Source organism: Coenobita brevimanus, chromosome 16 (genome assembly GCF_032717465.1).
Source record: "Coenobita brevimanus isolate Jiangsu-jjx chromosome 16, ASM3271746v2, whole genome shotgun sequence".
Classification (NCBI taxonomy): Eukaryota; Metazoa; Arthropoda; class Malacostraca; order Decapoda; family Coenobitidae; genus Coenobita; species Coenobita brevimanus.
This window is the reverse complement of record NC_136969.1, coordinates 21,566,676-21,582,410: the sequence shown is the minus strand read 5'-3', so window position 1 is coordinate 21,582,410 and position 15,735 is coordinate 21,566,676. Positions and strand designations below refer to the sequence as shown.

General features: G+C 40.8%; 1 protein-coding gene across 1 annotated transcript in view; it reads right to left on the bottom strand.

Annotated features, from left to right (window-relative positions):
* Positions 1–15,735, bottom strand: part of LOC145390989 (arylsulfatase H-like) — a 166,585-nt gene that overhangs the window by 134,111 nt on the left and 16,739 nt on the right. Inside the window, exons 2-3 of the mRNA XM_080265722.1 lie at positions 12,482–12,585; positions 9,055–9,183 (exon numbers count right to left, since the gene is read on the bottom strand). Coding sequence (XP_080121848.1) covers positions 9,055–9,183; positions 12,482–12,585 — 233 coding nt within the window. The remainder of the gene's footprint in view (positions 1–9,054; positions 9,184–12,481; positions 12,586–15,735) is intronic.

The window sequence follows — 15,735 nt, the reverse complement described above, 5'->3', positions numbered from 1 at the left end:
ATAATCGTCCTGAGATCCAACATTCCCAAAATGGTCCGAAAACCGCAAAAAATAAAAATAAAAAACGAAATTTTCCAGCCCGTAATTTGAACTTGTCGTGTGCTCTGCGGGAGGGCATTATTGTGGTGCGTCATTCCTCTGACGTCCAATAGAGCCCTGCTGCATCCTCCCCACTTTCCGCCTGTCTCTCGCTGCGAGTGCACGCTCGTTGTTATGGCTGCCCACGTGCTCGCTTTTGTGGTGGTGCCTTACCTGCTGCAGGCACTCCTGCTGCTCTCGGGCCTCCTCTTAGTGTGTGTGATGATGGCCCCGCCACCTGAGAGAAGGAAGAGAGTGGTGTTGACTCTGGAGAAGAAATGGGAGATATTGGAAAAAACAGACGCGGGGTGGTCTTCTTCCTGCATCCTCCGCGAGTTCAACCTGGCCCGATCTACTTTGTTCGATATTAAGAGATCCCGAGACAAACTCATGCAGTACACGGCTGATTTCTCGTTGAGAAGCAAACGCAACGTGGAGAGGAAGGTGATTGTTTACTCCCAAGTTTGCTGAAAACGACCGCTCCAAGTTGATTTGGTATCGACAGCAACGTCCTGCTGGTGTGATGGTACATGGAACGGAGATGAAGGCTGCTGCTGAGAAGTTTGCCAGGTTTCACGACGCCCTAGACTTCAAGGCATCCGAGGGTTGGCTCTTTGCATTCAAGTTACGGCATGGCCTTACCAATTGTAAAGCTCATGGCGAAGCTTTGGACGCTAACGAGGATGGAGTTGACGAGTTTCGGCACAAGTGAAGGGCTTGATCGACAGGGAGGGCCTCACTCTCGGTCAAGTCTACAACGCTGACGAAATTGGCCTATTCTATCGCTCTTTGTCAACGAACACTCTAGCTGAGGAGACGGAGAAACATGTACCTGGCTGCAAGCTCTCCAAGGAATGGATATCTGCTTTATGTTGTGCCAATGCTAACGGCATGCACCGGCTTAAGCCTGTTGTTGTTTGCCGTGCAAAGCAGCCTCGGTGTCTTCGTGGGGTGATGGATGTCCTTCCTGTCGTCTGGTACCATTCTTTGAAGGCATGGTTTACAGCCATGATCTTCAAAGACTGGTTACACCGCCACTTCGTCAAAGAGGTCATCAATTACCAGACGAAGACACTGGGAACCCCGCGCGACCAGGTAAAGGCCCTCCTTCTCCTTGACAATGCACCTGCCCGCCTGTGTGACAAGGACTTGGTGGCTGAGAATGGCCGGATTAGGTGCATGTTTCTGCCACCTAATACGACTGCTCTCATCCAACCAATGGACCAAGGAGTGATCGTGGCAACAAAGCGCCTATACCAACGGAAGTTCCTGGACGAGGTGATGGTTGTTCTCGAGGACGAGGACGAGCGCAGGGAGGGATGGGACACACGAGGCCAGCGGACTTTGGAAAACCTTCGCTGCTACAACATCAAGTCTGCACTGTACAACTGGGCTAGTGCATGGAAGGAAGTCCCTGTAAAGACTCTGGAAAATGGTTGGTCTCGTCTGCTTCTCGGAACGGATGTGGAGTACGATTTTCTAGGGTTTGACGTGGATGACTTCCATGCATGGCTATGTACGCACGGGGACAATGTTGATGTGGACGATGTTCGTGAGTGGTTGGATGACGACGAGGGCGATCCTGGGTATCAGACATTGTCTGATATCGAGATCGCGTCTTCAGTTGCAGGTGTCAGTACCGAGCTTGAAGATTCCGACGAGGAAGGCGACAATGATGCGGACTCCTCTCAGCAGGACACTACTCCAGCCATCCCTAAGCTGAGCGCACTCCGGGAACACCTAGAGTTCGTCCTAGACTACCTGGAACACCCGGACTGCGACAGGGAGATAAGGCCCTTGGGACTTGTGGAGGAAGTGCGTGCTTTCAGGCAACGCATCATCAATCGTCAGAATCGTCGGTCATTGCGTCAATCAACCATTGAGTTTTTTCAGGCTCGTGACCCACGCTGTGCCCAGCCCTGGCTCCACTCCGTTGCCTCCCCAAGACAGGCACTCATGCTCCGACCCACAGCCCAGCACATCAGTCACGGTGGAGTCACCACTTGACGTGAGTTTGCATCTGTCTTCAGAGTCGTCTGCAGTGGGTACGCCATCACCACGACCCAGCGACGCATCCCTAGGTCACCTGCCAGTGATCCTCTCGAACTCTGACAGTGAATAAACAGCAAGAACTTCTCCACTAGACCACACGGGAATTTACAGTGTTGTGCAGTGAAAAAAACAGTGTGTTGTGTTAAGGATTTACAGTTGTGAGTGAAAACACTAATTTGGAACAAAATTTAACGTAAATAGACTTGTTTGTTTTTGCTTTAGAAAATTATTGGAAGAATGGGAAAAGTTAAAGTGCAGAGTGCAACACTTAGTAAGTTACAATGGAGCATTAGTTAGACAAGAGTGCGCACTGTGAAGAGAACGGACTTCTGAGTGCAATTGACTAAGTTCAGTGCAAGACTTCATGAACAGTGTACTGGAAGTGCTTCAGGAAATCCTTCTTACTGTCAGAGTCCGAGAGGAGTCGGTTATTCATCGAGGTGGCCATGGACTTGCTGTAAGTAGGCAGAATGTTTCATACTGTACTTTTTTCCATACTATACTTACCTCAAACACCTCATTTCACTCTTTAATGTCCTTTATTGGTGTGAATAGGGTGTTAGGAGCTATGCATGTGCAGTAGGAAGGTGTTTTTCTGAGTTAGGCTAGGTTAGGGTCCATAAGTACCAGTCCAGGAGCCAGTAACCAGAATGTTTAATATTGTATGAATCTACTTCTAAACCCTCATTTTATGCTTCTTTTGCATTTATTTCAGTCATTTATGTGCCTTATTGGTGTGATTTGGGTCATAAATAGGTGCTATGCATGTCCAGAGGGAGTTGTATAGGTGTTTCTCTGAGTTAGGGTCCATAAGTACAAGTCCATAAGCTGGGGCCCAATATCCGGACAGGACCAGTATCCAGACCTGCCTATGGTTCTATTACGTTGGATATTGGAGGGATTACTGTATATGGATCAGTTGGGACAAGGATTGTATGGGTAAGATGGTATATATATCTATCTATCTATATAATATATAAATATATATATCCTAGACAATTTACCTACCAACAAAGCTCCAGGACCAGACGGAATTCCTCCAATTGCTCTGAAAAAGTGTTCCCCAGAACTTTCCTCTTTTCTACCTAAATTATTCAGACTATGCATACCTACTTCTTCATTTCCTAATTCATGGAAAAAAGCCAATATCAACCCAGTCCCAAAGAAAGAAAGTTTCTCTAATCCCTCTGACTACAGACAAATAGCTGTCACATCATCTTTTGGTAAATTATTTGAAATTTTACTTAATAAGCACATAGTTAAACATCTTTAATCCAACAACTTAATTAGTGATAGATAATATGGTCTTCGTCACGAAAGATCCATCATTGACATACTCAATCTCCTGATTCATACCATTCATTAATCAATCGGCGAACATGGAGAAACTCATGCAGTAGCCCTTGATTTTTCTAAAGCTTTCGACAGAGTATGGGACTATTCCCTGCTGTCCAAATTCCCATGTTATGGACTAACGTTTTTTGTTCCTCTGCTCTCCTCATATCTCAACAACAGAAAAATAAGAGTAAAAGTAGATGATGTACAGTATATTCCACCGGCGTGCCACAGGGATCAGTTCTGGTGCCAACCGTGTTCCTGGTTCATGTTAATTATCTCTTATCTGTCACCCACAATCTCATCCATTCATATGCAAATGACTCAACACTTCATAGTTCATTCATACTCAGACACCCATTTACAGAGTCTAATATCTCTAACTCTCAACTTGGTACAGCCATCTACATAAAATCACGACTTATCTACGATCAAGAAATGAGGACAAAACTACTTTATCTCATTTAATGCTAGTAAAACGAAATATATACAATTTATTAATAGACAGCTATTGCCAGATTCGTATATTACCTTCAGTGCTACTTATATTCCCATCTACAAAAGCATTGAAATTCTCGGTGTCTCACTTAACAATGCCCTAAGCTGGACGTCTTATGTCAGATCACTTGCTAAAATCGCGTAACTTCTTCACTGATGAGTAGTTAGCTATAATTTATGAGTCATGTGCGCTCTCAGCTTCAATATTGGAGTGGATGTGGAAAGGTTGCATTAAAGCAACTAGACATACTTCAGAACAAAGCTGCGGGAATTATTAACAACCCTGTTATTATAAATAAATTACCTCCCGTACAAGTAAGAAGGAGTGTTGCCTCCCTTGCATTATTTTACAGGTATTTTTATGGCAAATGCTCAGATGAAGTTGCATCCATTGTGTCACCTCTCCACGCCTTCCCTCGTGCTACATGGCCATCTGGCAGCGCTAGTGACTGGAATGTCACTCACCCATATTGCAGAACTTCTGCCTATCGGAATTCTTTCATTTCCCGAACGGCATCTCTCTGGAACTTGCTTTTCCAGAGTTGTTTCCCTCCAAAATTCAGTTCAAATCCAACTTTTACAGACATTTTATGAATGAAGGACACCAGTAATCTGGTGTATGGATTATTTTTTTAACCATTTGCTTCTCCTTTCTCTGTTCTGTTTTATATATATATATATATATATATATATATATATATATATATATATATATATATATATATATATTTGGGGGAGGCGGTGGCTCCATCGGTAGAGAGGTGGCCTGCAGTCCTACCGGACCCAGGTTCAAATCCTCGCTGGGGCAGGGAACAGTTTAAGGATTTGAATTTCATAAAATGCAAACTTTACCGATCTACCAGAAGACCCGCCGACATGTCGTAAAAATACCCCCGCTAATACCAATACACCAGTCCCGTATGAGACAGCCATAGCATGTATTCAATATGGACGGTGGGTGTTAGCGCCGAAGTGGTGACATGTAGAGGTGTATGATATGTAGGAGGACTACTGGGCCTTAGGAGCAGGCCGTGAAGCCTATGCCCAGAGTCGAGCATATATATATATATATATATATATATATATATATATATATATATATATATATATTTATATTTATAGAGATAGATAGGTAGATAGAAAAACCATGAGGACATCACTTACCCTTGTCACATATCCACATTGATCGTGAACCATTCACTTATATGCCCATTTACCCTTACATATTCCTCACTACCATCATAAAACCTCTTGACTGCACCTAGCAGCTTACCATCTACGCCGTACATGCGCAAAAACCTTCCACAATCCTTCTTTGTTTATTTTGTCGTATGATTTCTCCAGATCCATAAATGACATAAACACCTTATATTCCTTCTCATAAGCCTTCACATTCTGTGTCACTGTACGCATTTGATACACATATTCTTTACCACTCCTAAAGCAACCATGTTCATCACTCAAAAAGGACTTCTGATCCCTTACTTTCTCTATAATAATTCTTCCATATACTTTCCCTGCCACACTCAATCGACCTTTGCCACGATAATTCTTGCACTCACTTTGCTCACCTTTATTTTTGTACGCGGGTCCTTTCTTCACTCTACTAGTACAGTTCCACTCATCCAGGCCTCCTTACATTTCTCACCAAGCACTTCTTCCCGCTTTCTCCATTACACTTCATCATCTCTGCATACATCTCATCAACCTCAGCTGCTTTCCCATTTTTCAGTCGTTTCACAGCGTTCTTCATCTGTGCAAGTGTCAATTTTCCTGGCACTGCATTCCTTCTCTGTACACCTCCCAAAACAAATCATGTTACAAGTGGCTTTGCTCTCTCCATTCCCGTTCATCAGACTTTCAAAATTTTCTTTCCATCTGGTCCTTATTTCATCCCCATGGGTTAATAATATTCTACTTACAGTATATCCTTCACATTTTCACATTTCTTTCCACCGTCACTTCTACATTTCCGTACCTCTTCCCAGACTAACTTCCCATTTTCAGAGTAATTTGCATTCATTTTTCTCCCTAGATCATCATTTACCTTCTTTTTCCTCTTCACTAGGCTCTTTATGTGCTTCTTGCTCTCAGCATATTCAGTACTTTTTTCAACTGAACCCCTGTCCTGTATCCAGTCTGGCAACTTCTTCCTCTTTTCCTCCACTGCTCTCTTAACCTCTTCATCCCACCATGCCATAACTTTCTTCTTTGTTGTTACTCTTGCCGTATCATACACCGCTTTAGCATTCATAACTAAGCTGTCCCTATAAGCATTCCACAAGCTGTCCAGATCCATTTCATTCCAACTCACTGATTTTGACCCCTCACCTACTCTGGCCCTGTATTCGCCTACTGTTTCTTCGATCTTCAGCTCCACGACTTTCAGTCTTTCTCTGTGTGTGTGTGTGTGTATATATATATATATATATATATATATATATATATATATATATATATATATATATATATATATATATATATATATACTGTATATCATCATCATCATCATCATCAGCCGTTGAGGTACACTACGGGAACGGCCTATCCCTATCGAAGCAGGGACGATACAGCCAATGTATCTCTACCCAGTGGCTTAGGCTGTCTGGTAGAGACTGTATGTAGGGTGAGAAGTGCTTGTGAGTGTGACTGTAGTGTTGTAGTGGCTTTGTATGTGTGTGTAGTCTGTGAACCAAATTTAATCGGCCCGCCTTAAGCCGACAGGGTGCAAGCATACTAGTATGCGACACCGGTTCAACCACAGCACCCCTTGTGTCCGCCAAAGTAGCAAGTGGCTTGGTGAACACTTCCCAGAGTTTTTACAACTCAGATATATAGATACAAATACAGGTAGACAGATACTTTGTGTGTGTACAGGTATATATTTATGTATGTATGATGCCTTCTGGCTTACAGACTCAAGAGTCTGGGCGGGTAGCTCTGTTAGCACGGTCATGCCTTGCTTATGGGTCCAGAAGAACAAGTGATTGATACGGCTGATGAAAAGCCGCTATCTGAGAAGTGACCCACCAACACGCAATGCTTCACGGGACGATATAGACGTGAAAGGTTTTTGGAATGTGCAGTGAGATGTAGAGAAGGAATTCTGTGTTGGAGTGGCTGTTTTTGTGAGTAGAAGGGTCTGTATTTGTCATCAAGTGAACCTCGATAACTCAAAAGTATCCATTACAGGACATACTAATGCACCCTGTTGAACGGCGATCCCCAGGTAGGACAGAGCCCAGGTCAAGAGGATTGTTTGGCACATACACTTCCTTCCCAGCCACACTGAACTGTATTCTTGTCTACTTAATAAATCTCCGTAACACCTCCGGCTTAGTAATTTATTTTGCATATTACCCATTAATCTGTCTTCACCATTATCACTCTTTTACTGTGTCTGCCATCTTCTCTTCCTATTTCTCCCATCTTTCCTGTCGCATTTTATTATTCCTCTTTTCATTTCAGGTGGCTTTATGTTGAGTGACAAGCCTAATGGTTTCCTGTACGCCAGGAAATCATTTACAACTCTGGGTGGTAACCATATAACTAACCCATAAGAGTTCCTTGCGTGTCAGCAGGTGGGTAGGCAGAGGGTTAGTGCCCCTCCTCGTAAAACAACTAACTCAAAGACTAACGGCCACCCCTTACTGGATTATGGCGTCTGGCAATAGATAGATAAAGACCCATTAATATTTTTCTTGTAATATGTGTGTATCATAATAATGGACACAGATGTTTACATGAAATATATGATTTTAACACTCATGATGAGACTTGCTAACGTGGCATTTCTTATGTAACCTTTCACTTCAGTGACGCAATTTCATTTTATTCCTGAAACCTGCAGACGATTCTGTTCAATTTCGGAACGGTGTCTAACAGCGAAGGGATAATTGAAGGGTACCTCTAGACTCCTACGGTTAAAAAAATCTCTCCTAAACTCAGTATAATCGTCCGGCTAAAATGAGTATTAAACGAAAAATACACCACCGAGTGAAGGGGTTAAGCAAACTTTTGTCTCAGGTTTGAAAATGCCAAGAGTACCGTTTCGTTAATATTCCTGGCAGAGTGTAAGGTCGACTTAATTTAAAATCAAATGCCACTTTTGTTCTGCCAAGTTCCTGAGTAGCAACTATAAACTTAGGCTTCCTGCAATTCACAGTGCAAAGGCCACTGAGTAGCATCTCATTATGTGCTTCTGTGAGCTGCTTACCCTGCGTGCTGGGTACCCTCCTCATCTCACCAGAACACGACCGAATAAATGTGTAAACTAAGCATATTTAACCTATCATTCACAGCCCTAAACTCTGGGTGGGAGAAATATCTTAACCTCTTATTCTTACTGCCTCCAGATGTTGCTAGTCAGCTCAGGGGAGACTTCTACTGAATGGGTTATTGATGCTATATCATATATTTCCAGTTCTATTAGTCTATAATGAATTGAATAAAATCTTTTTGTGATGGTTAAAATAAAAAGACAAATGCGATATCGGTTTCATCTGGTAAACTAAAGTTAACCTAACCTAATAATGTGATTACTCACTTAGCAATCCTGGCCTAGCTTAATTTAACGTTACCTGGCCTTAGCTAAGTATAAGCTAACAAGAGTAATGACTGATCAATAAACACTGTGACGTAGTTAGCCCCAGTAATCCCGATGCTATGATGACGTGACTGGTTCCGCTGGCCGTGAAAAACAGTACTGGCTTCTCTCTGGCATCTTCCACCAGAAATAGTCTCACCTTACCTGACATACCGCCATTGTAAAAGACAAAGCCTGACTTAATCTAACATTGCCTGACCTTACCTAACCTGACTTAACCTGACAATCGAGTGCTATAAAAAGTCCCAACTTAACCTAACCACAGCTAAGCAAACGAATACGAGGACTGACTTTGGCCTCGTCCACATACAATTCACGCCGGTGCAGGCGGGAGTTTTACATATCTAACTTGCAGAAGTGTCTCCACTGGATGCGGGCTGGAACTTCTGTAGGTTACAGTGATGCAGAACTCCCGTCCACACCAACAGGCATTTGGTGTGGATACGGCCTTAGCCTAACCAACGGAAACAATTGTGATAACTGACCCACAATCGCCGTGGTGTAATTAGCCGCCTGTAGCACCTCTGCTATAGTGACCTCATCCTGGGGTAGGCCTGGTCCGCTGGTCGTGAACGCCAACACTGGATATTGTACCTTCGCGTCCTCCACCAAACCTGCCGGCACAAAGATTAACCGTTTAAAGATGAAATATATTTGGAGTTCACGAATGCTACCATTAGACGATTGCATTCAGCATAGGAGAGCTTTGTCGATATGAAGAGGTTCATGAGTTCGAAATGACTCTCCTAATCTGGTTAAAATAAAATGGAGACGTAAAGGACATAGCAAAAACAGGTCATCGAATTAGTTAGTTTCGGGTAGATAAGCGTAGATGACTAAAAACGTCTGGTGTTTGTGGGGAAAATTTATCGAACTAAATGACAGAGCTTCAGGTTCCTTTAGTTAATGACCGTGTGGTGTGTGTGGTGTGGTGTGGTGTGGTGTGGTGTGGTGTGGGAGAGTGATTTTGTGTGGTGTTGTTTGGTGCAGTGTTGTGTGGTGTGGTGTGTGTGGTGAGGTATTGGAGGGTGATTTTGCGTGGTGTAGCGTAGGAGGGTGATTTTGTGTGGTGTGGTGTGGTGTAATGTGTGGTGTGGTGTGTGTGGTGCGGTGTTGTGCGGTGTGGTGTTGTGTGATGTGGTGTTGTGTTGTTTTGTATGGTGTGGTGTGGTGTGGTGTGGTGTGGGAGGGTCATTTGGTGTGGTGTGGTGTGGTGTGATGTGGTGTGTGTGGTGTGGGGCAGCATGGTGTGGTGGTGTTTGGCTTCACAAAAGTCGTTTATGTTTATGAGAGTGAAGCCCCTTGCGTTCAAAAATAGTTTGTGAGAAAGAGTCGGACAAAACTGCGCCGATAGATGCCCCCACGTCAAAATAAATTAATAATTACATAAAGATAAAGGTCGAAGAGTTCTGAAGGAAGTAAAAGAGTTAAATGGGTCTGTTACCAACCCTCCTGCACTGCTGTTGTTTCCTGAGATACATTAAATTATTTGGTGTTAGTGTGCATAAGGTAGCCATATGTTAGTATCAATAAAGTAGCCATATATTAGTATGAATAAAGTAGCCATATGTTAGAATGAGTAAAGTAACTATATGTTAGTATGAATAAAGTAACTATATGCTAGTATTAATAAAGTAACCATATGTTAGTATGAATAAAGCAGCCATATGTAAGTGTAAATAAAATAGCCATATGTTAGTATGAATAAAGTAACCATATATTAGTATGAATAAAGTAACTATATGTTAATATGAATAAAGTAACTATATGTTAGTATGAATAAAGCAGCCATATGTTAGAATGAATAAAGCAGCCATATGTTAGAATGAATAAAGCAGCCATATGTTAGTATGAATAAAGTAACTATATGTTAGTATGAATAAAGCAGCCATATGTTAGTATGAATAAAGTAGCCATATGTTAGTATGAATAAAGCAGCCATATGTTAGTATGAATAAAGTAGCCATATGTTAGTATGAATAAAGTAGCCATATGTTAGTATCAATAAAGCAGCCATATGTAAGTGTGAATAAAACAGCCATACGTTAGTATGAATAAAGCAGCCATATGTAAGTGTGAATAAAACAGCCATATGTTAATGTGAATAAAATAGACATAGGTTAATGTGAATAAAATAGACATAGGTTAATGTGAATAAAATAGCCATGTCAGTGTCTATAAAATAGCCACCAGTGTAAATAAAACAGCCATATGTTCGTGTGAGTAAAATAACTATATGTTAACGTGAATAAAATGAACATATGTTAGTGTGAATACAACAGCTATATGTTAATGTGGATAAAACGGCCATAGGTTAATGTCAATGGAATTGCCATTAGTGTGAATAAAATAGCCAAATGTTAGTGTGGATAAAATAGCCCTATTTTATTGTTAACAAAATAGCTACAGTATATGGTAGCGTGAATAAAATAGCCATATATTAGTGCGAATAATATAGTCATATGTTAGTGTTAATATAATAACCATATGTTAGTGCGAATAAAAGAACCTTATGTTAGTGTTATTATAAAAGCCATATGTTAGTGTTAATAGAACTGCCATTGTTAATGAATATAATAGCAATACGTTTGTGTGAGTAAAAGTCATACAGTAATACCTTAGTGTGAATAAAATACTTATACATTAAAGTGAACGAAATTCTCATGTTAATGTCAATGAAATCGTCTGGTGTTAGTGTGAATGAAATCGTCTGGTGTTAGTGAGATTGAAATCGTCTGATGTTAGTGTGACTGAACTCGTCTAGTGTTAGTGTGAATGAAATCGTTTGGTGTTAGTTTGATTGAAATCGTCTGGTGTTAGTGAATAAAATCGTTTGGTGTTAGTGTAAAGTGTTAGTGACTGAAATCGTCTGTTGTTAGTGTGATTGAAATTGCCTGGTGTTAACGTAAATGAAATTGTCTGGTGTTAGTGTGATTGAAATCGTCTGATTTTAGTGTGATTGAAATCGTCTGGTGTTACTGTGAATGAAATCGTTTGGTGTTAGTGTGAAGTGTTAGTGTGAATGAAATCGTCTGGTGTTAGTGTGATTGAAATCGTCTGGCGTTAGTGTGACTGAAATCGTCTGGCGTCAGTGTGAATGAAATCGTCTGGCGTCAGTGTGAATGAAATCGTCTGATGTCAGTGTGAATGAAATCGTTTGTTGTTGGTGTGATTGGAATGCGTTAGTTCCCCTCCCTATATTAATGTACTATTTTCGCAGATGTAGTAAGCTGTCTTGTGTGTAAATGGAGAAATTATGTAAATTTTCTAAATCGTCTCGTGGAGAAGGCTGATAATGAAGATGAAGAAGATAATAATGATGATGATGATCGAGATCCGTGTATATTTAGAAACCCATCACATGAATGTAATCGTCTGGCGGAGAAGGATAAAGAGGACGATGATGATAATGATGATGATCTGGGATGCTTTTACAGATAACAACCCATGACATGAATATAATCGTCCAGCGCAGAAGGATAAAGATGATGATGATGATGATGATGATGGTGGTGGTGGTGGTGGTGGTGATCTAGATGCGTTTATAGATAGCAACCCATAACATGGATAAAATCGTCTAGCGCAGAAGGATAAAGACGATGATGATGATGATGGTGATGCTCACGTGTTGTTGACTGGTCTTCATTGCCGAACAGATCTGGGTTAAGCAAAAACAACAACAACTCAATATACAGAAAGTGTCTCCTGGCTCTGAAATTAATGCAGATTTTAACAACACCATTTCGAAAATTAAACTGAAAAATATGATCTGGTCATTGAATATAAAAGTAATCATATTGAAAGAGTTAAAAAGAGGGTGGGAAAACTTGGCGAAATTACTATATCGCGCTGGAGAGAGAGAGAGAGAGAGAGAGAGAGAGAGAGAGAGAGAGAGAGAGAGAGAGTAGTTACCATATCGTGCCGGGTACCGTGCGGTGAGTAGCGCTGCTCGGCTGGGGGTACATACAGTAGCAGCCGCTAGGTGGTGGGTTAGGCGCACACCCTCTGATGCTAGTCTAGAAAGAGATAAATAGACAGATAGACAGATGGATGGATGGATGGATGGATGGACAGATAGACAGACAGACAGATGGATAGACAGATAAATGCTACTAATATTCCCATCTCCAAAAGTATTGAAATTCTCGGCGTCTCACTTAACAATGTCCTCAGCTGGACCTCTCATGTCAGATCACTTGCTAAAACCGCCTCAATGAAACTTGGATTATTGCACAGAGTCCGTAACTTCTTCATTGACGAGCAGTTAGCTATAATTTATAAGAGTCATGTATGCTCTCAGCTCACCCTTGTGGAGTGGATGTGGAGAGATTGCATTAAAAGATCTAGACAAAATTCAGAACAAAGCTGTTGGAATTATTAGCAACCCTGCTATTAAAATTAAACTACCTCCTCTATAAGTAAGAAGGAATGTTGCCTCCCTTGCATTATATTACAGATATTTTTATGGTAAATGCTCAGACGAAGTTGCGTCCATCGTGCCACCTCTCCATGCCTTCCCTCGTGCTACATGGGCATCTGGTAACGGTATGACTGGAAAGTCACTCAGCCATATTGCAGAACTTCTGGCTATCAGAATTCTTTCATTTCCCGAACTGCATCTCTCTGGAACTCGCTTCCCCAGAGCTGTTTCCCTCCAAACTTCAGCCTACAGCTGTTCAAGTTTAACTGTTACAGATATTTTATAAACTGAGGACACCAGTAATCTGGTGCATGGATTATTTTTTGTGTGCATTTGTTTTTCCTTCCTCTCTTCTGTTATTTTTTAATAAAGGTTGATAGTTGTGTTGCTAGATAGGTAATTGGCACAGATAGATAGATACATGGATGGATGAATGGATGGATGAATAGCTAGACATATAGATGGAAACATAGATAGCGTGATGGATAGATGGATGGACAGATAGGCTGGTTGATCAACTGATAAAAAATGATAGAGTAGTTGATGTTTGTATGTATCCTTGACTGAAAGATGGATAGGTAGATAATTTGGCTGATATGCATCTGGATGAATAGGTAACGAGATGGAGAGACAGTAGAAACATAGACAAATGGATACACACGAAGAAATACAGGGGCAGGTATATAGATATTTGAATGACTGTTTGTAAGTATGCTCTGTATAAGCTAAATAGATGATAAAATTGGATGACATAATTAAATAGCTAGGTAAACAGATAAATAGATAGATTGACAGATAGACAGATAGTCGATAAGCAGACAGACAGATAGATATCTAGACAGACAAACAGACAGGCAGACTAAAAGACAGGTGGATAGACTGACTGATTAACTGATTAAGTGAGTGATGAAGAGACAGATAGATAGATGGAGAGATAGACAGATAACCAGGTAGACAGATGCGTACGCATAAAGTTACGTAGAGAGATAGGTGGAAGTTTCATATGTATTTAACAACGACTAGCTAAAACGCGCCTGATTTGGTTGGGCTGGTAATGCTACTGATCCTGCCTGAAAGAAAACTCTCTCTCTCTCTCTCTCTCTCTCTCTCTCTCTCTCTCTCTGTCTCTCTCTCTCTCAAGGCATTTCCCATTATACTCCCCGTCCTTATCAGTCATCACCAACCTGCCTTACATCAAGGGTCGTCTTCTGAGTAGCTTTAGAAATTTCGTGGTTCCATTTTCCTAGTGACATAATCTGCACATAACTCCAGATTATTTCCTGCTGTGCTATTAATGAAAAGTATGCCGATAATGAAAAGATATAACTGAAGGATGTAACTAAAATATATGTATATGAGAATGTTAAGGCGAAATATGGAAAAATAAATTTGTTTTTGTGCTTTTATGTTACCTCTTCCTTACCGATTTATTGGACAGGCTATTACACCTAAATATTGCCTTGTACCGTATGTTATTAATGTAAACCATGTCAATACCTGAATGATTTAACCCTAGATAGGTAATCTTGATTTTGTTACTATATTAGGTAACGTGTGGTCTGACGGACCCCACGGAAAAAAAAAAAAACTTCCGTTTGAGATATTTCAAAATGCTTCAATACACAAATAATTCAACTCCTTATCTTTAAATAGGGCCAGAAAAAATAAAGTTTAATTGAAAAAATATATATTATTTTGAAGTTTATACAAAAATGATTAAATTTTAGGTATACAAATTTTAAGATTAAATCTTGCAAATTTGAAAAGTAATATGATTCCTTGGGTGGTCTACAGTAGCCCGATATTGGGACCTTCTGTATACAAAAGGAGAAAGACAGCAAACTGAAATAAAAAAATCACAAGAGGGCTCAACTGAGGTTACATTATAGGTAATCTGGGGTCTAACATACCCCAATGGCTCTATAGAGCAAAATCAGAGCCAGGTACAGCTATGACCCCATCATCCCCATGAAGAGCATCACCAGGCAGGAAGGTAATGAGACGGACAGATCTGTAGACCTTATGCTCATATTTTTAAAAATTAAATTTCGGGGACTGGGGTTTCTGAGACCCCACATTACCTATCTAGGGTTAAGAATGGTCGGTTTGCTCTAACACGGCCTAAAATTGTCACGTCTCAACCACGAATGCTGAGTTGTAACAATGGATTAACGCTAGAATACTATGCTAGTCACGAAAAAGGTTCTATGAAAAGGGTGCACAGTTCGAGTATTGTCTTTTTCTGCCACTGAGTCATGTGAAAAAATCTACAAGTAGGTAAAGAGCGGGGTCAAGTTAAGGTAAAAAGGGATTAACATACAAGAGGATGTCGAGGTGTAAGTTTACTATTTTTACTCTAGTCTGGCCTAAAACTGCCATCTCTTCATCTTGAAGAAGTCTTGTTAAAATAAATGACTACGAATATAATCTAGTCAACACGTGCTATGGAAAGGAAATAGAGTAGTTGTTTTGCCTTTTTCTGTCATTTAGATGTTATGAATCCATATTATAATTACAAATCATAAAAGATAGATAGATAAATAGACAGATAGACGGAGCTCCACGCAAGCCTGGGAAAGGGAAATGATTTTGCAATTTAACTGAGGAAATGTTGACCATACACAGGAAGTAGCAAGTCAGGGGATGATATAGGTAGTGTGTCAGCGAGATAGCATACAAACAAAGCCTAGTGACCATACACATATACTCACACACAGGTTTCTGGAACTTTCCAACCACAGTGTAA